The 26464-nt window shown below is 40.0% G+C and overlaps 1 protein-coding gene across 2 annotated transcripts in view; it reads right to left on the reverse strand.

The window, feature by feature from the left end:
* RDX (radixin) overlaps positions 1-26464 on the reverse strand; it is an 84281-nt gene that overhangs the window by 25226 nt on the left and 32591 nt on the right. For both annotated transcript variants that reach the window (XM_051849641.2, XM_070077871.1), the window contains 9 exons: positions 25996-26079; positions 25705-25851; positions 22682-22778; positions 21921-22084; positions 12942-13072; positions 6926-7086; positions 4834-4926; positions 1597-1839; positions 268-428 (listed from right to left, as the gene is read on the reverse strand). In XM_051849641.2, coding sequence (XP_051705601.1) covers positions 268-428; positions 1597-1839; positions 4834-4926; positions 6926-7086; positions 12942-13072; positions 21921-22084; positions 22682-22778; positions 25705-25851; positions 25996-26079 — 1281 coding nt within the window. The remainder of the gene's footprint in view (positions 1-267; positions 429-1596; positions 1840-4833; positions 4927-6925; positions 7087-12941; positions 13073-21920; positions 22085-22681; positions 22779-25704; positions 25852-25995; positions 26080-26464) is intronic.

The following is a 26464-nucleotide window of genomic DNA, read 5'->3' on the forward strand; positions in this document are numbered from 1 at the left end:
TCAACAGAAAAATGGAAAATGGACAATGTGAAAGGAGGTGATAGATCACTGTTCTCCATTCCCTGGCCCAAAAGAAAACCAAACACAACAGCACACTGCCTTAATGTTGAAGAGTTCCCCTTAAATTTTTCATTTAGCCACCACAGTCAAACTGGTGTTAAGTGCTTTGGCAAGGTGGGATGCACTCCATCACATCTGCAAAGGCCTGCTTTTCTCTGATGGTGGTTCAGCTTATGAAGAACATGTATGCAAAGGAACAGTTCTCACATTGCTTCAAACTCATCAATACGCTGCTTTGTATTGCCTTGTCGAATCTGTCGCAGAGTCTTGTACTTATCACGGCCTGCTTTAACATTCTCAGCATGAAGAACGTCATTTTGTGTTTTCTTGGTCTCATCTCTGGCTTGGGCTAATTCTGAACTTAATGCCTATATTTAAAAAACAACAAATATGACTATTTCTTAGATTTTTTTTTAAATTTGAAAATTTTAAAGTTACAAAAATACATATATAAAAATTTTTTAATGGATTAAAACTTTCAGTGTGTAATTTTTCTTTATCGAGTATGTAGGTTTTTTTACTTTCCCTAATTAATGGTGCTGGTAGTGGTTAGGGAGGAACAGCATGGCCCTTCATTTCTGCTTTCATCAACCATGGTATCTACTGATTATTCTAAATTTCTTTGCTTTCTCATCCAATACTTCAAATGACTTAAACATTCAAAATAGACTTTATGTTGCTATTATTCTAAAATTTATATCATGAGGAAGGCTTTCTCCAAGTCTTAACAAACATATTGCAACTGTCAGTTCATTTTCTTAGACCTTACCAATTAAAAAATAAAGTTTTCAGAAATACTCATTAAAATGTATGATTCTGGGCCGGCGCTGCGGCTCACTAGGCTAATCTTTCACCTAGCGGCGTCAGCACCCAGGGTTCTAGTCCCAGTCGGGGCGCCGGATTCTTTGCCGGTTGCCCCTCTTCCAGGCCAGCTCTCTGCTGTGGCCCGGGAAGGCAGTGGAGGATGGCCCAAGTGCTAGGGCCCTGCACCCCATGGGAGACCAGGAGAAGCACCTGGCTCCTGCCTTCGGATCAGCGCGGTGCGCTGGCCACTGCGCACCAGCCATAGCGGCCTTGGAGGGTGAACCAATGGCAAAAGGGAGACCTCTCTCTCTCTATCCACTCTGCCTGTCAAAAAAAAAAAAAAAAAAAAAAAAAAATTTACTATTCTGACCTCATGTACATTACCAAATCTGAAGAAAATTCAAATTACATAGCCTCTTACAGGTAGTCAAATGTTACCATCATTCAATCCATACTTCATTGTTTTAAAACTACATTTATCTTTTAACACACTAATGGGTCAAGCTATAATTAAGCAACTCACTAATTAAGGCCTCATTAAACAAAGCTAACAAGTATTTGCTAATGAGGTCATGCAATGAACAAAAAAAAAACCATGACAACAGGACATACCAATCACAAGGCCAGCCAGTGTTAGACTTACAAAATTATTATTTTAAAAGAAAAGTATGTGTTCAGTGCAGAAAACACAAACAATATTCTAAATATGCACACAACAGTAATTCTAAATACCTGGAGTTGTTTTTTAACACGCTCATTTTTCTGTGTTTCTGTTACGCGTTCTTCCTCACTTCTGTGGTTCATTACCCCTTCATTTGATAATTCAGCACTAGCCTCAGCATTATTCTCATCATGTTCATCATGCTCATTTTCTGTTGGAGCAATGACTGGTGGTGGTGGAGGTGGAGGGGGAGCAGACATCACAGTTTTTAACTCTTCTTTGGTTTTTTCCAAGTCTTCCTGGGCTGCAAAAGCCTGAATATTAAAAACAAATGATTAGCAACTTACTTTGAAAACTGCTCTTTAAAAAAATCAAATTATCTTCATAACAGACAATTTCAGAGTAATGAAAACAGGCCCCATCAATGAAAGGTCTGTTATCAGAAAAATGATACAATGTAAAAGACAATTTTTAAATTACAATTTTGCAAACCTAATAAAATTCTGCCAAAGATTATCAATTGTTGCTAAAACTGTTACAGTTGATAGGACACTGATATTCATATAAAAATGCCACATTTAAGGGCAGATGTTGTGGTCCAGCAGGTTAAGCCACTGGCATTCCTTAAGAGTCCCAGCTGCTCCACTTCCGAGCTGGCTCCCTGCTACCGCGCTGGGATGACAGCAGAGGATGCCCCAGGTGTCTGGGTCCTTCCCAACCATGTAGGAGACCCAGATGGAGTTCCAGGATTCTAGCTTTGGCCTGGCCCAGCCCTGGTCATTGTGACCATTTGGGGGAGTGAACCAACAGATGGAAGATCTGTCTATCCCCTTTTCTAACTCTGCCTTTCAAATATAAATATTAAAAAAAAATCATTAGATTACATAAGAGCAACTAGAGGAAAAATATAACCATACAATAGTGGAATAAATTGCCACTACTGTAATCTAATGATTGATTAAAACTGCTATAAGTGGGTTACTGACATAAGTATCTTCAGATATGATACAAATACTCAACAACACCAATTACCCCAGTAATCACATTATCCCTGTTTGCCTAGTACAGTCCTGTGCTCACTGCTGTCCTGGTGTAATGATTAATAACACTCCCTTATACTTTCACAAATGCTCCAGTTTGGATAATAAATTATATGGAAGTCTTATCTATAATATACTGTAGCTAAAACTTTCATTTAAATTCTTCAAATTTCTAGGTATAAATTATTACAGTTTACAGGACATTCTAGGGAATAAAGGGATAAGCTGAATGACATCGTAAGTAACCCTATACAGAAAGGACATTCTGCAGTTCCCTTTAACAAATCCACTTCAAAAAAAGACGACTGTCACACAGTAAGACAAAGTTAGAGCAAAGCCCTACTCTGAACGCTGGTCTGAAAAATTAGCTAAAAAGAGTTTTGGATAAATTGACTCATTCTGAGTATAATCTAGTATTAGATGAAATGCAAATTGACAAAAGGAACAGCATGAATGTACGTGGATTTCTACTTTGTTTGTAACAATGCATTTTTTCCATCAACATTTTGAAGTACTCTTATCTATACATATTTTCTTTTTTTAAATATTTATTGCGAAGGCAGAAAAGTAGAGGCAGAGAGAGATAGGTCTTCCATCTGCTGGGTCATTCCCTCCCAAATGGCCACAACAGACGGAGCTGGACTGATCCAAAGCCAGGAGCTTCTTCCAAGTCTCCCAGGCAGGTTCAGGGATCCGGGTATTTGGGCTATCTTCTACCACTTTCCCAGGCCACAGCAGAGCTGGGTCGGAAGTGGAGCAGCCAGGACTTGAACCAGTGCCCACATGGGATGCCAGATCTGCAGGCGGCAGCTTTACCCGCTTTGCCACAGTGCCAGCCTCTATACATGATTTTCATGTACTAAAAAACTTTATAATACAATTTAAATTGCTATAAAGAAAATGTATGTAAGACTGAAAGAAAGCCATTTTCTTTGATAAGCACATTTTACTGTAGCATTAATCATATACATATGTATGATCTGTGAGTGTAAATTTTCTAGTGAACTCTGATTATCTTATATGCCCCATTCCTGCAACTACAGCCTGATTTAAGGCACCGCTGGTGAAGTCAAGGCCTGAAACTCCAGCATTCCATATGGGCACTGGTTCAAGTCCCAGCTGCACCACTTCTGCTCCAGCTGCCTCCCTGCTAATGCACCTGGAAAAAGCAGAAGCTAAAGGCCCAAGCTCCTGGCATTGGCCTGACCCAGCCCCAGTGACTATGGCCATTTAGAGAGTAAACCAAGGGATAGAAGATCTCGTCTCTCCCTTTGTCTATAACTCTGCCTTTCAAATAAATAAATAAATCCTCAGCATCATTAATTGCACCCCTCTAATTCACATTCAATCATCTACTGCCACACTCTTCTGAGAATATCATAAAATGTCTCAACTCTTCATGTTACTCTATATTCTCATTCTTATGTCTATAGTTTGGGTATTTTAAGAATCCACTATCATAATCTGTTCTTCATACTGACTGCTGAGCTTTTTTTATAAAATCATATTTAATTTTGTTACGATCTGTTTTAAAATCTTCAGGAACTCTTTTGTCTACAGATACTCCTTGCTGCCTTGCTTTGGCAGGGAATTTACTTAAAACCTTTCTCAACTTAATTCACAATTATCTAACTTACCAAACCCCTCTCCCAACATTTTTTTTCTTAAGACTAAGTCATTTATTTGAAAGGTGAAGTTAGTAGGACAATCTTCTGTCCACCAGTTCACTCCCCCAAGGCCACAACAGTGGGGGCTAAGCCAGGCTGAAGTCAGGAGTCTGGAACTCCATTCAGGTCTCCCACATGGCTGGCAGGGGCCCCAAGTACTTTGGCCATCTTCTAGAAGCTGTTTTCCAGGCACAGTTGCATGAAGCTGGACTGGAAGCCAATCAGCCAGGACTCCAATCAGCACTGATACCAGCAGCTTAGCCTGCTGCACCACAAAGCCAGCCCCCAACAGCTCTAAGCCTGAAGTTCTAGTTATCTGATGGCTATCCTGAAATCTACCATGGATATTCATACTCCCTGTACTCACTGAGTCTGCTGTCTGGAACGTTCAGTCCCTCAAAATACATTAGTGAAGACCAGTTTAAATATGCATGGGTTTCCCAACCTTTGCCATATTTTCAAAGAAATTAATCACCTCTTCTGTGTTTCCACAGTACTTAGCTTACATTCATTTTACATTCCTTCTTCTCTACAAGTCAGCATATGGCTGAAAACAAAATAACTATTAAATAAGATACTAAATGAACAAACAGATGATTACTTTGTGCTGCCACTCAGTAGCTTCCTCTTCCTTCTTCTTCTTGGCTTCTTCTAGAAGTGCAATCTTGGCAGTGAATTCAGCAAGTTCTGCTGCCTAAAATGAACAATGCAGTTACTAACATGACATGTTGAGCCAACAAAACTTTAACATACATGCTTGGGCTTTTTAATATATTTTTAAGTTTTTACTTGGAAGAAATGCTGGACAGAAGGGGAAAGAGATAGTGAAGGAACTCCTATTTGCTGGTACACTATCCAAATGGTTGCAAAGGCCCGGGGCCAGGAGCTGGAAACTTAATCCAGGTTTCCAGTGAGGGTGGCAGGAACCCAACCACTTAAGCTGCCTTCCTGGGTACACATTAGCAGAAAGGCAGAATTGGGATTAGAGCCAGGATGTGAATCCAGGCACTCTGCTATGGGATGCAAGTGTCCTAAGTAGAATCTAACTACTGATAGGCCAACCACCTGCCCCTACTTGAGCTGTCATACGTGTTTTCTGAGATAACTTTCCATGTTAAAAAAGCCAGCATCTTTAAGATCTTAGAAGGTCCTTGAGATAATAGCTAATAGGGACACAAAGTAAAAGGATTTTTATTCCATAGACCAGTTAACCCTAATTCAGTTGAAGGAATTTAAAATGTGAAAGTTAGCTACTAATCACTTTTTTTTTTTTAAGGGAAAGTGTTTATTGGGGGAACCCAACAGGAAGTGAAGAAGAAGGAAGAGAGAGAGAAGGAAAGCTAGAGAGAGAGAAAGAGAGCGAGTGCCACGTGTTCAGGAACAGTTCCTCTTAAACCTTTGCCGGGGTCAGGCAGGGAAGCAGGAGCAGCAAATCCCATTAGGGTGGTGTTGGAGCTGACACCAGTGGTTGGGCCATGTGGCCACCTGGCTTCCAGCAACGGCGGCTGGGGCTAGAGCCTAGGATGGTGTCCAGGATATAGATCGTGCCATAGATAAGACTGCCTAACTTTACTAACCTTCCCCCCTTTTGTTTTTGATAAAGCAGGAGTTGTATAAGATTACATTAGTCTCAAAAGTCCAGGAGGTGTAGAGGGACGATTAACTGGCTTTAGAGCTACTTCCTGCTGACATGGGGTGACGAGGTACTCTGCTGGCATGGGGCAAGCTACTCAACACTTTTATCAACAAACAAGCCACTTGCTAAAATCTACAAAAGAAGAAATGACACTGACATAGTGCTTTATAATTAAAGAGCACTTTGTCAAAATAATGTCACCTGATTGTGCAATAATCCCATAAGGAATATCATCGCTCTTTTTTCTTTTTTTTCTTTTTGACAGGCAGAGTGGACAGTGAGAGAGAGAGACAGAGAGAAAGGTCTTCCTTTGCCGTTGGTTCACCCTCCAATGGCCGTTGTGGCTGGCGCGCTGCGGCTGGCGCACCGCGCTGATCCGATGGCAGGAGCCAGGTGCTTCCTCCTGGTCTCCCATGTGGGTGCAGGGCCCAAAGTCTTGGGCCATCCTCCACTGCACTCCCGGGCCCCAGCAGAGAGCTGGCCTGGAAGAGGGGCAACTGGGACAGAATCCGGTGCCCCGAGCGGGACTAGAACCCGGTGTGCCGGCACCGCAGGCGGAGGATTAGCCTAGTGAGCCACAGCGCCAACCTCATCGCTCTCAGGGCACTGAGTCAAAAAAGACCCAAAGCAAGTGGATGCCTGAGCTTATATTTAATTCCAGGATCTTCCAAGTGTCCGGCATCCTGAAGATTTCCAAGTCCACTAAATGAACCAAACCCCAGCCAAGTCTGATGTCTATTTCTCTTTTTAGGAAACAAAACATATTGTGTCAGTTTATCTAAAGCAAAACACTCCAGTTGGCTTACTGCTGAACCTGTCCAAGGTCTGAGTAAATCTTCTGTTGCCAACAGGCTCCATATATAAAATGTAGAAAAACAGCTCTTAAGAATTTTATTTTTAGAGTTTTTGGGACAAGAATATAATTTTTAGGTTTATTTCTACTCTGTTACTAAGCTGTATCTTTGGTTTGCTTTCCAGAAGGTGTATCAACATAGTTTTACGAATGTTCACTGGGTACATGTATTCTTTCACTCCAAGAACTAGGCCCGTTCCTTACCAGCTGTTCCTGATTCTTCATCTGGTCAGCAGCCTGTTTTGCTATGGCTGACTTGGCCTCTTCAGCAGCTCGACGCTCTTTTTCAAGTCGTTCTGCTTCTTCTTTCGCCCGCTTTCGTTCCTGATCCAGCTCTAGAGCTTTTCGAGTCTGTTCTTCTAGTTCTGTCAAATAGAAGTGCCACACCCCCACCCCGAGAATGATTAATTCCAATGATTCTCCTTATCAAAAAAGCTAAAGAAGTGTAAGGAATCTCATCTATACAATTTTCAAAATTTAGCACATGCATAACTGCATATATAATCTCATTTGTAACTTGGCAAAAGCCTAGAAATTTTCACAAAACTGTTAAACAATTTCAAAATACCAAAAAATGAAAATCTTTAAGTTCTAGCAAGGCTAGAAGCACATACTTTCTAATAAAAAAAACCCAAAACTCTCCATTTAAAGTTGTGACAAATTGCCATGTTTCAGAAATCTATAAAATAACACATTCTAAAACTTAGGTAAATCCTTACTTAGCCAGATTAATACAGATTTAATATCCCTTATCCAAAATACCTGTGACCATAAGCATTTTGGACTTCGGATTTTAGAGTATTTGCACATACATAATACGTTATGTAGGCGCAGGACCCAAGTCTCAATGCAGAATTCTTTTATACATGTAGTCTGAAGGAAATTGTATACAATTATTTTAGCAGCATTGTGTTTAGACTGTAACCCAAACTTGAGGTCAGATGCAGAATTCTCCACTTATGCATATTGGGATTTTTGGATTAGGGAAACTCAATCTGTATTAGATAAGTAAATATAAAAATCTGGGAAAAAAATACCCCAAATAGTAATGTTACTGAAAATTTTGAGTCACTGAAACAAAAAAATGGCACTGGAAACAAAATGGCTGGAAACAAAAAAATGGCACTTTGATGAAAGCTAGTGATAAAATAACACAAATTCTGTGGTACTTTTGGTTATAAAGATGAAATATGTATAACACTGGATGTTACCACAGTTAAACCCAAGGATTTTTTCATTTTAAAATTCAGTCTAAAATCTGAACAATCAAGCCAACCAATAATAAACTTTTCTTAGGATCAATCTTTCCATCTGGTTGACTGATATGTAAAACAACTGAAAGCATGGTCTCAGGAGACATGTGTAGGGCCTGTCAGTGAGGCACAACAGGTTAAGCCGCCCACCCCACATGGCTGATGGTTCCAGTCCCAGAGTTCCGCTTCCCATCCAGCTCCTTGCTAATGGCCTGGGAAAAGCCGCAGAAGGCGGTGCACTGTTTGGGCCCCTTCTTCCACATGGGAGACTCAGGTGAGTTCCAGGCTCTTGGCTTCAACCTGGCCCAGTCCCAGCTGTTGTAGTCATTTGGGGAATGAACCAGTAGATAGGTCTCCTTCTCTAACTCTGCTTTTCGAAGAAATATTTTTAAAAAGATACATGTACACCCAGATTCATGGCAGCATTACTGACAACAACAAAAATGTACAAGTAACCTAAGCGTCTACTGACAAATGAATAGAGAAGCAAAATGTGGTATATACATACAAAGGGTATTATTCAGTCGCAAAGGAAGGAAATTCTGACATAGGCTCCAACATGAACAAACCTTATAGCAAGTAAAATAAGCCAGTCACAAAAAGACAAACATTATATGATTTCCCTTATCTTAGGATAGTTAAAATCAGTGATAGAAAGTAGAATGGTGTTGTTGGGATGGGATGGGGGGAATTAAGGAGTTAGTTTCAAGGGAAGAGACTTTGTTTTTCAAGATGAAAAGAATAACATTTTGATTGTATTTATTATCACAGCGTATATTTAAAAATGGTTAAGATGTTAAATTTTTGTGTTATGTATATTTTACAACAAAAGCAAAATGTTTTTTCTCTAACAATACAAATTCTTCTGTACTAAGACAAAAAAATTGAAATAGTCTGGGTTCAAAGTTAAAATCTGAAATTTTAAAATTATTTTCTAACACCTCTTTGTTGTAAAAGTCAAGTTGAAAAATGGCAGATAAGGCTATTCTGGGACATTTTACCTAGTTTTTTTTTTTTGTTTTTTTGTTTTTTTTTTTTTTTAATAAACTCTGAAAACTTCAATCCCAGTGTCTTCCAGGATGCAAGGTTTTAAATATTCATAAATGATTCCCTTGATTCTTTGCAGCTGACTGAGTTAGAACAGGGGTTAGCAAACCATGGTATGGCCCAAGTGAAAGGCAGAGCAGAGACAGGGGGAAAGATAGATCTTCCCATCATTTGATTCACTCCCCAAATGGCAACAACCAGGGCTGGGCCAGGTCATACTAGGAGCTTCATCCAGGTCTCCCACGTGGATGGCTGGGGTCCAAGCAGCTGGGCCATCTTCTACTGCCTTCCTGGGCACATTAGTAGGAAGCTGGATCAGGAACAGAGTAGCTAGCTGGGACTCAAATCTGCACTTCAATACAGGATGCTGACTTTGCAAGCAGCAGATTAACCCACTGGACCATAATGCCAGCTTTTTTTTTTTACCAGTTAAATGAAATTTATCAGAACAGTCACCTTCACCCCTTAAGGTATAAGAAAGAGCTACTTTCACACTGCAATAGCACAGCTGAGTAGCTGGCACAGAGACCATGTAGAGTTTGATATTTACTATTTAGTCCTTTGTAGAAAAAAATTTGTGAATATACAAGGTAGACTATTTCTAAATTATTTTTAAAAGTTTTATTTTATTTGAAAGGCAGACAAAGGGAAACAAATCTATCCACTAGTACATTCTGCAAAGGCCCATAACCAAGCCACTCTGTAAAAATTCATTGAGCTTTACACCTAAGAGGTATGCATTATTTATCTGTAATTCAATGAAAAAGTAGCTTTTTCTATTTTTAAATACAACTGTTTGGGTGGGTGGTTAAGCCACAAATTTGGATGCTTGCAACCCATATTCGAGTATCCGGTCTGAGTCCTGGCTCCACTCCTGATTCCAGCTTCCTGGGAGAGAGCACAAGTGATGGCTCAAGTACCCAGGAAATATAGGGTTTCCAGCTCCTCACATTTAGGCAACAGACCAGCAGATGGGAACTCTCAAATTTAATAAAATTTTTTGAAACTCAGAACACAAAATTAGGAATTATTTCTATTTTAGCAACTAGGAACATAAGGAAACTGAAGTTTAAAATGATTTGCGGGGCCGGCACTGTGGCGTAGTGAGTAAAGCCACCGCCTGCAGTGCTGGAACACATATGGGTGCTGGTTTGAGTCCCGGCTGTTCCACTTCCAATCCAGCTCTGTGCTATGGCCTGGGAAAGCAGTAGAGGATGGCCCAAGTCCTTAGGCCCCTGCATCCATGTGAGAGACCTGGAAAAAGCTCCTGGTTCCTTCCTTCAGATCAGAGCAGCTCTGGCTGCTGCAGCCAATTGGGGAGTGAACCAGCGGATGGAAGACCTCTCTCTCCCTCTCTGCCTCTCCTTCTCTATGTAACTCTGACTTTCAAATAAATAAATAAATCTTTAAAAAAAAATGATTTGCATCTAGCCATACTCTAAATCACTGTCTTCCTTCACTAAGAGTTAAGGTCCATGAAAGCAAGAACCTTATCTGTTCAATACTACATCCCCAATACCTAGAACACTGTAAGTACACACAAGATACTTAAATATTCAAAATAAAAGAAATACCTAAATCTCAACTCTTTGCTATGACTTTTTTCTGAATATGGCAATCCACTTTAAAATTGGTTGGAATAGTAAACAAAACCAAGTCTGCATCTCAAATATCACCAACATATCTTCAAAATGGTTATAAATATGGGCACCAGTATGAGTCAGACTGCTCCACTTCTGATCCAGCTCCCTGTTAATGGCCTAGGAAAAGCCAAGGATGGCCCAAGTGTTTGGTCCGCTCCCACATGAAGTTCTTGGCCCAGCACTAGCCACTGCTGCCATCTGGGGAGCGAACCAGCCAATGGATGATGAAACAATCCCTCTAACTCTGCCTTTCAAATACATAAATAAATTTAAAAATTTTAAATGGTCACAAATGATAAATATAATTTAACAATGACACTATGGAAATATAAAATGGAAGAAGTGTAAAACAGACTCAGTTTAAAAATTAAAAGAAAATAATGAAGTCTAAAAATGTGATTTCTTAAATAAAAAATATAGGTTATATCATTACTTATATCTGGCCAAAATTAATGCATTTGAATGAGAAGGCAGCACAAATTATAAGACAATCATATAGATTTTAGGACAGCCTGAGAAAGCTTTATTAGAAAACAAAAATTAGACTTCCTCTGCCATAAGATGACTGATTTGAAATTGTCTTGATAGGGATGTTCTACAGTCTTTATGTTCTATCTTCCCCATTTTATATCCTAAATAAATGAGATTAACGATTTAGTAAATAACTTCTCCCAGGAATGAAGATAGGTCAAAGTGCTATGACTCAAATCTTTTCTTTAAATAATGTTTGTAAACATTCCTTTTTAAACATTTTAATATAATCCAGCTTTTATTTACAGTTGTCTTCCTCTAAAAGTATATTATTCACATATTACTTTGTACAGATCTCTCACTGTGTTAACATTTTGTTGCATTTCTTAAACTATATATTTATATTTCTAAAACACAACACAAAATAGGCATGTCATCGACTCTGATGGATGAAAAAGGTACCTAATGGGGCCAACACAGTAGGTAAAGCCACTGCCTGCATCACATATAGGCACCACTTTGAGTCCCAGCTGCTGCGCTTCCTATCCAGCTCCCTGTGAAAGCAGTGAAATGTTGTCCAAGTCCTTGGGCCCCCTGCACCCATGTGGGAGACCTGGAAGAAGCTCCTGCCTCCTGGCTTTGGATCGGCCCAGCTATGGCCATTGCATCCATCTGGGGAGTAAACCAGTGGAAAGAAGACCATTCTGTCTCTGTCTCTCCCTCTCTCTCCCTTTCAAATAAATAAACAACAACAAAAGAAAACCTTAAAGGTGAAAATCCTTTAATTTTTAAGAAAGAAAAAGGTACCCAGAATGCCAGAAACAGTATCAAGATGCAATTCAGGAAACAAGTTCTACCCTTGAATTGTAGCCTATAAACAAATACTTTACTACACTTGGTCTTTAAATCACATCTGTTTCTAGGTCTTTGACAGCCATGAGAAGTCAAGCTTCTAATGAGTTAGAACACCACCCAGGAATTTTGTCTTATAACAGTATTCAATTTTTTTCTTTTATAATAGTATTCAACTTCAGAGGGATTGCTATAAATCTGGAAGCTGATTCATCCCAATTTTTTTGACTTTTCCCGTAACTACCCACTGTTCAAGAGCATCTCCCTATCACAGGAAGCTGGTGTATGGAATGAAAAGACATCTCAAATAGGTAAGACTGCTCGCTATTTCCAAGGGAACCGAATGGCAATTTCTACAAGTTGTTAGGAGAGCAGGTATTAGATCTAATTTTATAGGCAATACAGATTTCACATTACTCCCTGAGATTCTACTGCTTAGGAAGCAATACAATACTTTGGCTCAATAATTATTCTGTCTGCTGTGGGAAATTAGTATATGCTAGAGTTAACTAACAGAAATCACATATTTTATACCCAATGTAGCATTCTGGTTACATTGTGTCTAAGAAGTAAGTTCTTCTGTTTAGAAGAACTTTTTTATGTGTTGTCTATTTTCTGATACACTGAAATGAAATCTTTCTTATGGGTTGAGTTCCAAAAAATTAGAACTGAAAATGCATTCAAATAATTAAATGCCTCAAAATACTTAATATGATTTTTGTTTATATAGCCCTAAAGAGTAATAGGCATAAACTGATACATACAATCATTTACAAAATGTGAGTACAAATGAGAAATATTTGTACATCCAATTAAATGACAAAATTATTTATAATATGATTCCAAGAATTATTGATTTGGCAATTGAATGCACAAACAAGATTTAATAGTAGCAAAGAAATACTATCTGACAGCAGAGTAACTGTGAATTCACTGTCAAAATGAAACTTGTACCTTTTTGGGCTTTCATTGTCTGTTCTTCAATTTGCCTTAGACGTTCCATTAGTTCCTCCTTTTCACGTTCTATTCTTTCCTTTTCCTTTTCTGCTATTTCCCTTTTCTTCTTTTCATTCTCTAACTGTGCTCTTAAAAGAAATTACAATGTTAAAAATTAATTGAAATGTTATTTATGTGAAATCCAAGTACTAACTATGAACCAACCAAGAAACTGCAGCACATATTTTTTTTTAAAGATTTACTTTATTTATTTGAAAGGCACAGCTAGAGAGGGAGAACCGGAGAAAGAAGCCAGGAGCTTCTTCAGGGTCTGCCACATGGGTGTAGGGGCCCGAGGACTTGGGCCATCTTCTGCGGCTTTCTCAGACATATTAGCAGTAAGCTGTGTCAGAAGTAGAGTGCCCACTGCGGATGGCGCTAAGGTGCAGTGGGTTAAAGCCCTGGTCTGCAGTGCCAGCATCCCATATGCCAGTTCAAGTCCCAGCTGCTCCACTTCTGATCCAGCTCTCTGCTACAGCCTGGGAAAGCAGTAGAAAATGGCTCAAGTCCTTGGGTATTTGCACCCAGGTGGGAGATCTGAAAGAAGCTCCTGACTCCAGATCGGCACAGCTCTGGCCGTTGCAGCCATCTGGGGAATGAACTAGCAGATGGAAGACCTGAGTGGCCAGGACTCAAACCAGCACCCCTACGGGATGCCAACATTGCAAGTGGTGGCTTAATCTGTTATGCCACAATACCAGCATAAATATTTTTAAGTTTTCTTTATATTTACATATGTTCAAACTATATGGTTAAAAATATAAGACTATATCATTATACTATATACATTATACTTGTATACAAACATGCTGCATTTCAAAGTATGTCTTACTGAAGTTTATGTAAAAAAATCAGACTTTAGGAAGAATTATAAAGAATATACAAGGCATAAACTTAAGGCAGATCTGAGTGGAGAGAAAAGACATCAGGATTCTTACCATTTCCATTCAGGACAAACTGCATGTCAGCCCTTAATAATAAACTGGACAGTAACCATACCTTAAGAAATACATTCTTTACATTAGCAGTAGCCCTGCACTGGGAGATAACTATGGCTTGAAGGAAGCGCACAGGAAAACAACCTGGAGAGTGACAATTCTCCACCACTAAAGTAAAATCATGCCAGTTTAATTTCTCTGGTAGTACCCATTTACATCTAGATTACAAGGTGACATGTCCGTTTTATCCCTTTTGAAAATTCCATTAGAATGACAGTAGGGTCTTGGTGGGAAAGAGTGCCTTGATCATGTAGCTGCATCTGCCATGGGCCTGTAAGACTGTTTCTTTTAAAAACAGTTAATTCACTCATCAAACATATATTGAGAGTACCCTGGGTCAGATTCTGTCGGCTGGGAGCAAGGGAAAAAAAACTGAATGAAGAACTTACCAGATAATATACTATTTTCTAGTTAATAAGTTTAATCAATATTCAAACCACTACTTCAATGAAAATAATTTTTTGGTTTAATAAAACAATCGTAATTTCAGCTCCAACACTTAACTGAGTATGCTTTTATGTTCCACAAAAACAAATAACTGCAGGGGAGCCAGCGTTGTGGTGTGGAAGGTGAAGCTACCACCTGCGACACCATCATCCCATATGGGCACTGGTTCCAGTCCCAGCTCCCTGCTAATGACCTGGGAAAAGCATCGTAAGATGGCCCAAGTGCCTGAGCCTCTGTACCCACCTGGGAGACCAGAATAAAGCTCCAGGCCTTTGGCCTGCCACAGCCATTTGGGGAGTGAGTTCCTGTCTAACTCTGCCTTTGAAATCACTGCCAGGCCAGCATGGTCGAGTGACAGGAAAGGACACGACTACAATGCCAGCATCCCATATAGGCACTGGTTCATGTCCTGGTTGCTTAATTTTTGATCTAGCTCCTTGCTAGTGGCCTAGGAAAAGCAGCAAACGCTTGGGCCTCTATACCCATGTGGGAGACCCAGACAACAAAGCTCCTGGCTTCTGCCTGGCCCAGCTCTGGTTTTTCTGGCGATCTGGGAAGTCAACCAGTAGATGCAATCTCTCTCTCCCCAACTTTTTTTTTTTTAAAGAAATTGCTGCCATCTGGTATCCATTCTGAATTATAGGCACAAAACCAGTTATTCAAATTCTAGTTTCTGAACAACAAAGTTTTTCTTTTATTTATTTATTTATTTATTTATTTTGACAGGCAGAGTGGACAGAGAGAGAGAGAGAAAGTCTTCCTTCGCCGTTGGTTCACCCTCCAATGGCCGCCACGGGCGGCACACCGCACTGATCCGAAGGCAGGACCCAGGTACTTCTCCTGGTCTCCCATAGGGTGCAGGGCCCAAGTACTTGGGCCATCCTCCACTGCACTCCCTGGCCACAGCAGAGAGCTGGCCTGGAAGAGGGGCAACCGGGACAGAATCCGGCGCCCCGACCGGGACTAGAACCCGGTGTGCTGGCGCCGCAAGGTGGAGGATTAGCCTAGTGAGCCACGGCGCTGGCCTTCTTTATTTTCTAAACTTAAAATAAATCTTCAAAAGAAATCTATTTATTTTAAAGGCAGAGTTACGGAGGGAAAGTCTGTCATCCACTTGTTCATGCCCTAAATGATCACAGTGTTCCTGGCTGGGCCAAGCTGAAGCCAGGAGCTTCATCCAGGTCTCCCACAATTGTGCAGGGGCTCAAGCACTTGGACCATCTGCTGCTGCTTTCCTGGGTGCATTAGAGCAGGGAACTGGACCAGGAGTGGAGCAGCTTAACACACTATGCCAGCTCCAAAAACCTACATGTTAGTATTATTGCAGTTCTTAGGTTTCCATCTCCATCTAACAGAGTCCTGCCTGAGGGCAAACAGATATAACTGTCAATACAGCAGGAGGCAAGACAATGAGGATAACTTCTTAGTGTACCCAGCAAAAATAGGAAGTTTAAGGGTCTCCACGCCTCCCTGCTGATTTAATGAATCCTCAAATCATTTAAAATCTGAAGACCCGTAAATTCATTCATACTAGGGAAGATCAATTTCTCTCTGAGGTTCCCTACAAGGTACTTTTTTCAGTAGCCAATGAAAAAAGCCAAAAACTATATATACTCCCCCCCACACAGAAAGTACTTTCAACTCTTTCTCCTTATTCTATTTCAAGCTAAAAAGCATACTCAGTCAAAGGAATTGAAGGAGTTGGGAGCTTCTACCCCTGTAGAGGATCATAACTGATAGAGACTTTGGGAATATTTGTGTTTCCCAATTTTCTTGGACAAAAGGGTCTAGTGGAAGCCTAACAGGTTACTGCCTTGTGTTTTTAGGTAGCAGAAACATCAGGCAATACAAAACAAACAAACAAACAAACAAACAAAAAACAGTACTTTTCAAGTAATTGCTAGTATGGCCAAGACCTGCTCTTTTTCTGTTATGTTGGGATGTTGATTAAGTCTCTATGCAATCACACTCAGTGCTGCCACAGTTCCCCCAAGATAGCTATCTACTTCCTTCGTTTCCCAAGGCCACAAGACACTTCTTGAAGACTCAAGCTGCAAACCAGATCTGAAGGCTACATGCATACTCCATCAACTCAGAACCTTTCAAGTTCAACTCTAGCAACATGGCCCTTACTGGGGATGCATGCTGGTTTTACTTGGCTATTTCTCATTTTGTTGTTGTTCTTCAGGGATGAGTGAAAAGATAGGGGAACAGAAAAGGAGACTGAAAGTAACCTAGCCACATGCAACATGGGGGAAAAAAAAAACCTACAGCAGACAAATAATTTATTTGAAAGTCAGAGTTACACAGAGAGAAGTCTTCCATCCATTAGTTCACTCCCAAATTGGCCGTAATGGCCAGAGCTGTGCCAATCCGAAGACAGGAGCTTCTTCAGGTCTCCCACGTGGGTGCAAGGACCCATGGACTTGGGTCATCTTGTATGGCTTTCCCAGGCCATAGCAGAGAGCTGTATCAGAACTGGAGTATCTGGAACTCAAACCAGTGCCCATATGGGATGCAGGCACTGCAGGAGGCAGCCCCTGATTATAATTTTTAAAGTACTTTGCTGTACTCTATGAGGCTCATATCTCACATGTAAGAATCCTCCCCTGGGGCCAGCATCCCATATGGGTGCCAGTTCAAGTCCCAGCTATTCCACTTCTGATCCAGCTCCTTGCTGATACACCCAAGGAAGCAGTGGAGGATGGCCCAAGTTCTTGGGACCCTGCAGCCACACGTGAGATAGACCCAGAAGAAGCTCCTGGCTTTGGCCTGACCCAGCCCTGGCCATTACAGCCATTTGGGGAGAGAATCTTGTTTCTTTCCTCTAATTCTGCTTTTCAAATACATTTTTCTTAAAAAAAAAAAAAAATTAAAAAAAAAAAATAAATAATCTTCCCCTGACTTCAGCCATCACTAGCTAACTGTTCATTCAACTAATATACATGCCTTTGGCTCTCCACATAACTGCGTGAAGCCCAATTTTTGCAGGAAACTAAAAATTTCTGACTCATCTCTAAACATCATTCACTTGGTTTAACTAACCCTGCTGCACTCAATCTGCCCTAGGCATACCACACATATTCTCACTACACATTTGTTGAGGTTGGCGTCCTCTTCTGTCTCTCCCCCTCCCCATCTAAAAAAGGCCTTCAAACCTGAGTCACGTCACCCTTGCCCTAAAAAGCCTCTATGATTACTCTAACCATGGATAGCCGGTAGACTCATTTTGACCTAGTTGGTCTATATCAAGTGCATAAATAACTGACTATTTTGTAATACCCTTTTTGAAGAGTATCAAATGGGGGCCGGCACTGTAGCACAGCAAGTTAAGCTATGGCCTGTAGCACCAGCATCCCATATGGGCGCCAGTTTGAGTTCAGCTACTCCACTTCCAATCCCTGCCAGTGCACCTGGGAATGCAGCAGAAAATGGCCCAAGTGCTAGGCTCAGGTCCCTGGTCCAGCCCTGACTGTTATAGCCATTAGACAGAAGACCTCTGTCTCTCTCTCTAACTCTGCCTTTAAAATAAAGAATATCAAATGGGTTTAGTTACATATTCCCAAGAATATTTATAATTATATTCAACTTAAACTACGTATTAAATACTGGCTATTATAATAACTCTTAGTACTTTGCTAAATGCCTACCTACCAGTGTCACTACTTCTTAAGACAAACCCTTGAAAATTAAACTATTTTTATATTAAGAGTGAGGAACATAGGCTTAGAAATTATCTGATTAAAATTCAAACTCAGAAAGCCTGCATCCTAGTGATATATGTGCCAGCTCGTAAGATTCCCAAAGCTAACCTTTAACTGGCACATGGCACCTTGACTACAAACTCGACGCTCTCAGTTTTTAAATCTGGCAACAATTATGGTAAATGGTAAGAACAACGACAACAGGAAACAATCATCCATAGTAAATAATTTTCGTGGCTAAAAAAAAAAGTAATGAGAGTTATGGGGAGGAAAAATGGTCACATGCAAATGTAACAAGACAATGAAAGCAAAGAGGCTTCTGTGCTGCCCTTTCCCAACTATAATTCTAGCAGCCCAGCTCTGAGAACTTCCCCAGGTATATCTATCTGCTGGCTGCTTGGCCAGTGGACTTGAACAAAGTGGTTTCTGAATATTTAGCTACTATTTCTCTGGCACGTAAAGCAGGAAATAAATGAAGACTTGACATGCCACTTCTAAAAGATCGACAATCTCAAAGTGTCTATAATAATGCAAAACATCCTCTAAGCATTCAGATGAATACTTACTGAATTCCTACTGTGTATAAGGCAGTCAGTCAATGTTTACTAATGAAAGTTGTAAAATTTATACAAGAAAGGAACCATAGATATCTTCCGCTTCCATCTTAGGCCTTAAAATAACTAAAATATAGCACAATCACCAAATGGCACTTATTAAACATCCTACACATACCAGAAAGCAATATAGCACTCCTCTCCATGTGCCAAAGAAACAAAGGACACATAGACAAGAGGGTAAACAAGAGGAGCCAGCATCCAACTGTATGCTAATACACCTGGAAAAGCACCGCAAGATGGATGGCCCAAGTCCTTGGACCCCTTCACCCAGAAGTTCCAGGATTCGGATTTGGCGGAGCTCCGGCCATTGAGGCTATCTGGGGAGTGAACCAGCAGATGGAAGACTTTCTCTGCCTCTGCCTCTCTGTAACTCTGCCTTTCAAATAAATAAAATACACCTTTTAAAAAAATAAACCTGTGGGTGGAAAATCTATGCCTTTCACATAAATAAAAACTTTTTTTTTTTAAAAAGGGGGTAAATATATCAACATGGGCAAGCAGAAACTTTAGACATAATATGGCAAGATGAATACTAGTTGCAGAAACTGCGCATAAAGTAAATTCATATTTAACTCATGATAGAAGATATTCAAGAGACTGGGTCAAAGATGGTTTTTAAAAAATTAACACTGTAAATAGCTTTTGAAAGGCTATGATGCCTAAGAATATAAAGAAAGTAAAGCACAACCAAGAATATTTTAAGTGTGTAAGACTAGAACCACAATGTAAGTAAGCTAAAGGCACAGAAGAGTAGAAATCAAGACAGAGCTGGGGCTGGCACTGTGGTGCAGTGTGATGCAGTGTCGGCATCCCATATGGGCACCAGTTCAAGACCGAGCTGCTCCACTTCCTATCCAGCTCTCTGGTATGGCCTGGGAGAGCAACAGAAGATGGCCCAAGTCCTTAGCCCCTGCACCCACGTGGGAGACTCAGAAGAAGCTCCTGGCTTCAGATCGGCGCAGCTCTGGCCGTTCCGGCCAATTGGGGGGTGAACCATCGGATAGAAGACCTCTCCCTCTCTCTCTGCCTCTGCCTCTCCTTCTCTGTGTAACTCTTTCAAATAATAAATCCTTAAAAAAAAAGAAAGAAATCAAGACAGAGCTATAAGTGACAGTCCTCATTACACCTTTAAAGGTAAGATCAGGAATTACTGAAGAGCTGAATGTTTACAGCTCCATTTTTTTAGGCCTAGTGTAATACTGTTCTACTAAGTCCTCCTCAGTAGAGGCTGACTTTAGTTTTGTCTTAAAATATTTTCAAATAAACCTTAAGTCTAGGCCAGCGCCGCGGCTCAATAGGCTAATCCTCCGCCTTGCAGCGCCAGCACACCGGGTTCTAGTCCCGGTCAGGGCGCCAAATTCTGTCCTGGTTGCCCCTCTTCCAGGCCAGCTCTCTGCTGTGGCCAGGGAGTGCAGTGGAGGATGGCCCAGGTGCTTGGGCCCTGCACCCCATGGGAGACCAGGAGAAGCACCTGGCTCCTGCCATTGGATCAGTGCAGTGCGCCGGCCGTGGTGGCCATTGGAAGGTGAACCAACGGCAAAAGGAAGACCTTTCTCTCTGTCTCTCTCTCTCACTATCCACTCTGCCTGTCAAAAACAAAAACAAAAAACAAAACAAAAAACCTTAAGACTAAAAATTCATCTAGAATTGAGTGTTATGTTACTGATTAATCTGGTTTGCATTCAATATCATCCAATCAAATAATTTTTAACCTAATATTCTTAATAAAATCAGCGCCCCCAAGAAGTATTAGTGTTTTACTACTACACACAGCAACTTTTTAGGTGAAATCTACAATGTGACTAATACTGTTTCAAAGTTAAGATTCTCAGCACATTCTTACCCTGAAATATTTTTTTAAAGATTTATTTATTTATTTGAAAGTCAGAGTTACACAGACAGAGGAGAGGCAGGAGGTGGGTGGGGGGGTTGTCCTCCATCCGATGGTTCACTCTCCAATTGGCTGCAACAGCCGGAGCTGCACCGATCTGAAGCCAGGAGCCAGGAACTTCTTCTGGCTTTCCCACACAGGTTCAGGGCCCCAAGGACTTGGGCCATCTTCTACTGCTTTCCCAGGCCATAGCAGAGAGCTGGATCAGAAGTGGAGCAGCCTAGTCTCAAACCGGTGCCCGTACGGGATGCTGGCACTTTAGGCCAGGGTGTTAACCTGCTGTGCCACAGCATCGGCACCAGCCTGAAATATTAATTTAACTCAGAAGCAAAAAGAAAATTTGAAAATTTCAAATGACTAGTGAAAAGCAAGCACAATAGGCTGGCGCCGCGGCTCACTAGGCTAATCCTCCACTTTGTGGCACTGGCACACCGGGTTCCAGTCCCGGTTGGGGCACCGGATTCTGTCCCGGTTGCCCCACTTCCAGGCCAGCTCTCTGCTGTGGCCAGGGAGTGCAGTGGAGGATGGCCCAGGTGCTGGGCTCTGCACCCGCATGGAAGACCAGAAGCACCTGGCTCCCGGCTTTGGATCAGCATGGTGCGCCGGCCGCAGCGCACCAGCCGCGGTGGCCATTGGAGGGTGAACCAACAGCAAAGGAAGACCTTTCTCGCTGTCTCTCTCTCTCACTGTCCACTCTGCCTGTCAAAAAAAAAAAAAGAAAAGAAAAGAAAAGCACAATAAAAAAAAGTCATGAATTCATGAAAAGCTATTTTCACAAAAATATCTGCCAAATATTTTGAAATTATACATCCTCATTTCTAAAAAGAAAGTGGTTATCTTTTTATACAGTGAAAATCAGGTGAAAGTGTGCATTTTAAGAAACTGCAGTCCTGGGGCAAGCATTGTGATACAGTAGGTTAAGCCTGTGACTGCAGCGCCGGAATCCCATATGGGTGCTGGCTTGTGTCCCACCCAGCTGCTCCTCTTCGAATCCAGCTCCCTACTAATGCACTGGGAAAGCAGTGGAAAATGGCCCAAGTGCTTGGGCCCCTGCATCCACGTGGAAACCCAGAAGAAGCCCCTGGCTCATGGCTTCGGATTGGCACAGCTCCAGCCATTGCAGCCATTTGGGAAGTATACCAGCGGATCAAAGACTTTCTTTGGTCTCCCCACTCTTTGTAACTGCCTTGCAAATAAATAAATAAAAATAATAAAAAAATCCTGCAGAATCTTAAGTCTAAGATCTGTCAATTACCAATGATAGGCTGTAAATTCTATACCTTTCCAACTGCTTCTGGTGTTTCTCCTCTCTAGCCTGAGCCTTCATCTGCTGTACTTCAATAGTATCAGGTTTTCTTCTTCGCATGTATAGTTCATGGTTTCCCATACATAAGGCCAAAATCCGCTTATTGATTCTCAAACGAGGTGCATAAAAAACAAAATCCTGAAATAAAGTACAATGAATTTAAAACTTTGCTGAAGGATACAATACTCTGTATGAAATTTCATTATGAGGTATGAATTCTAAGGTCATATTACAGTTAGTGTAGAAATCATGACTCTTTTCTCCTAACCAGTTCTTTACCTTTTCTTGCCCCACCAGTCTCTAAAGTTGTTAAAGAGACTAATCATTCTTAATTTTCAATATTAAATGGTCATTTATTCTTTTCCCTTCTCCAAAGATGTAAATTCCTTACATCTTGGAAGAGGAATTAACCTTTGGGATTGCATTTTGCCACTAATGTAAAAACTGGCCCAGTGTTCATGGCCATTAAGTATTTACTCTAGCAAAGTTTTCCTTTTCTGTAACAGAGTTAGAACACCTAGAATTCCTGACACTAGAATTTTAAAAATCTATTTAAATAAAAAAATATTTCTCAAGTTAAAGGCTTCGAGTTATAAACAAAGTTCATAGAACAAAACTCCATAAGCAGAAAAGACTAAGGAAAGATGATGTACCTCAAAAACATGAACAATTCTATTTAAATACAGACATTTAAAGATGTAATACAGAAAACAGAAGAAAAAAATTTTTACTTACAGGTGCCTTTTTGTCAATTGGTTTTATAACAAATTTTTTGTCATTAAATGAAATATTTCTGATTTCACTCCAGGGAAAACCGATTTTAGGTGTTAACCTTAAAAAATGAGAACATTCCTTTAATTAAAGGCAGGAACAACAGAAAAAAATTCCTAACATTCTGGGCCATTTTCTACATTTTCAAAATGTGGATCTTACATATTTAACCTTATCCTTTAGAAGGGAAATCTGATATTTAAATCACATAAAATAATTAACTATCCAAAGATTTCATTAGTGTGTATGAACTTAAGAGTATTATAGTGTCTTTCTAAAATTATCTACAGAAAACTGCCTGGTGAAAGAGTGTGGTACTAGTTTCTTGAGATTTGCAATAGTTTCTTTTAGTTTTTATTTTGTTTGTTCTCAAGCTACTACAACTATCAGTTTATATATGTTTAAGAAGAAAGAGGGGGAAATAAGGCTTTTATAGCTTCTCATGTGATTTATATTTTAAATGTTTAGATATTTGTAAACAAACATTAAAACTACAAATTTCAGTAAATTTCTTTAAAGGACTGATTTTAAGGTATGTGAATTAAGTCTCAAAATTTTAAACACAATGACACTTGGGTGAATGACAGACCTAGAATACAATCTCCAAGAGTACACAACAGTTGCTCCCCTTTTGACCAGTCTTTATAAAGATATAGGTAATTAGATGTAGACTTCCATCAGGTACATCACTGTCAGAGCCAGTGTTGTAACACAGTGAGTTATACAGAAAGTTAAGCTGGTACTTGCCCGCATATCATATCAGAGGGTCACTTTGAGTGCCGACTGCTCTGCTTCCCATCCAGCTCCCTACTGGTGCACCAGAGAAAGTAGCAGCAGATGACTCAAGTACTTAGGACCCTACCAATCATATGAGAGACCTGGATGGAGTTCCAAGATGCTGGCTTCATCCTGGCCCAGCCTGGGGCCACTGCAGCCATTTGGGGAAAAAACCAGCAAACCTAAGATATCTTTTTTGCTCGTCACTCTGCCTTTCAAAGCAACAAGGAAATCTCTTTTTTTCTTTTCTTTTTTTTAAAGATGTATTTATTTATTTGAAAGAGTTACACAGAGAGAGAAGGAAAGGCAGAGAAAAGTCTTCCATCCGCTGGTTCACTCCCCAATTGCAGTGGCCGGAGCTGTGCCGGTCCGAAGCCAGGAGCCATCTTGTACTGCTTTCCCAGGCCATAGCAGAGATCTGGATCGGGATTGGAGCAGCCAGGACTGAACCGGTGCCCGTATGGGATGCTGACACTGCAGGCGGCGAATTTACCCATTATGCCACAGTGCCAGCCCCAAGGAAATCTTTTTTAGATGACTTAGTTTTGTAATAACAAAAAGTGAGAAATGACAAGTGATGCCTATGCTGAGCAAAAGACATGTTTTAGTCAGGCTTCATTTGACAACACAACAGAGCAGGAATTTCTACCTACCTATATTCCTTTTAATTCTTAGGTAGACAAGGCACTTACCACAGAGCACAGCATTTTTTTTTCTACACATTTTTATTCAATATGGATGTGTTGAAAGGCCCTCTTATGGCCATTAAGATAAGTCAAAGTAAACTGCTTAAAAAGGAAGCTGCAGGAATACAGGTAAGACTATACACTTCTGTGCTACTTTGAAAAATTCTAAAGCCCTCACTTCAAGTAACTTTTTACAATCTTGGGAGGTAAGCCTGAAAACTACTAGAATAATTTTGAACAGAAAAACAAAATCTGGTCCCTAAAGAAATCTAAGTCACTTCTGTTTTTCAAAAACTGTAAAATCTTCTCTTCATAATCATATGAACTTGCTCTGTAATAAAACTTAAGAACATACTGGAGTAAAATGTACTCATTTGGATTATTCTTTGAAATGTGTATTTCATTTAATATCAATAACAAAAACTAAAACTCTAAAGTGACTTAGACTAAATAATAATGACATAGGAGAAGGCATTACTAGCATGTACCTGGGTGTTCATGTGGTATGATAAACTAAAAGACAATTGCACATATTATCCCTAAAAAGTGCAATAAAAACCTGATATAAGTATTTAATATTATATATACAATATATGTGTTCTACATACATACCTATTATGTATGAATCATATTTACATATGGGTATACTGTAATAAGTACCTGATCAATTTAAAAATATAATTACACTGTTCACTGTGCATAATATAGATATTCTTTTAACGATGTTCAAAAATATTCAAAGTTAGGGCTGGCACTGTGGCGTAGCAGGTAAAGCCACTGCCTGCAGTGCCAGCATCCCATATGGGCGCCGGTTTGAATCCCAGGTGTTCCACTTCTGATCCAGCTTTCTGCTATGGCCTGGGAAAGCAGCAGAAGATGGCCCAAGTCCTTGGGCCCCTGCACTCACGTGGGAGACCCAGAGGAAGCTCCTGGCTTCAGATCAGAGCAGTTCTGGCCGTTGTGGCCAACTGGGGAGTAAACCAAAGGATGGAAAACCTCTTTCTCTCTATCGCTCCTCTCTGTGTAACTCTTTCAAATAAATAAATAAATCTTTTTAAAAAATTCAAAGCAACTCCTACACATAAGATAAATGTTCACAAAAAATGTGTTCTAAAATACAATAAACATACATAAGCTTCCTTCTCTCATCGCTCCAGGTTTCTTACACATGCTCATTTCAATTTCAACCTATTTGATATGCTTAACATTTACATTATGATTCTACTGAGTGACAAATTTCAAATTATTACAGACTTATTACAAAAGATAAAGATCTAAACATCAAATAAAAGTAAATCAGATCATTTGATAAATTCACAGGAAAGCAGCAGTCTGCAACCACAAAGTGCTGGGAAAACTGAAACAATATTAAAGTCAGTGGCACTAACCAACCTCTTAGTTTAAAAAAAAAAAAAAAGGAAAGTCAAGGTGATGGAGAAGAAACAACTTTTACAAGACCTAAGATATAAGTCACTTAAGACCACTGACATGATGACTAATTCACCATGCAGCTAATTTACTTACTTGTCATCATGCTCATAAATATTCAGACCCAGGGCATCAACACCTAGCCACAGCTCAGTTCCCTTTTTATTTTTTATTTCAAAATAATTGACTCCATACATTTCTAGATCTTGTGCAATCTTCAGGTATTCCATCATAGAATCTTCCCTGTTGAAATAAAGCTAAATGTAATACGTTTAGGTAGGAATGCCTAAAATCAAACAAAATTCTAAAAATACCTTGATTAAAAATTTAGCACTTTGTGTTTATTCACAGAAAACAAAAAGACATAGAAGATAGCCACCCAACTACCTTAGCATTCCTCGATGTTCTTCATGCCAGTTCTGTATTCTTTCTTCCCACTGTTCTTTTGTCAGTTTGTGTTGTTCCAAAACACTAGAAGGGGGAAAAAAAAAACCTGTGATGACTTTACATGTCAAAAATCAATATCCTTTTCAAAATATAGAATCCTTTTAGTGACTCGACTGTAATGTTGTCATACAAAATACATGTGATTAAACTGTACAGAACTAAATTCATACATACACAGAAAAGTGCATGTAAAACTAATGAAATCTGAATGAGGTAAGTGGACTGTATCCATGTCATCATCTTAACTGTGATACTGTACTTTAGTCGCACAAGATTGTTCTCAGGGAAGGCTGGGAGAAGAATACATGGAATTTATTATTTTTCACAATTGCATCTGAATCTATAATTAACTCAAAATAAGTTTTCCAGGAATCTTAAATTATTTTAAATAATACATGCTTTAACAATA

This window comes from Oryctolagus cuniculus, chromosome 1, assembly GCF_964237555.1.
Source record: "Oryctolagus cuniculus chromosome 1, mOryCun1.1, whole genome shotgun sequence".
Classification (NCBI taxonomy): Eukaryota; Metazoa; Chordata; class Mammalia; order Lagomorpha; family Leporidae; genus Oryctolagus; species Oryctolagus cuniculus.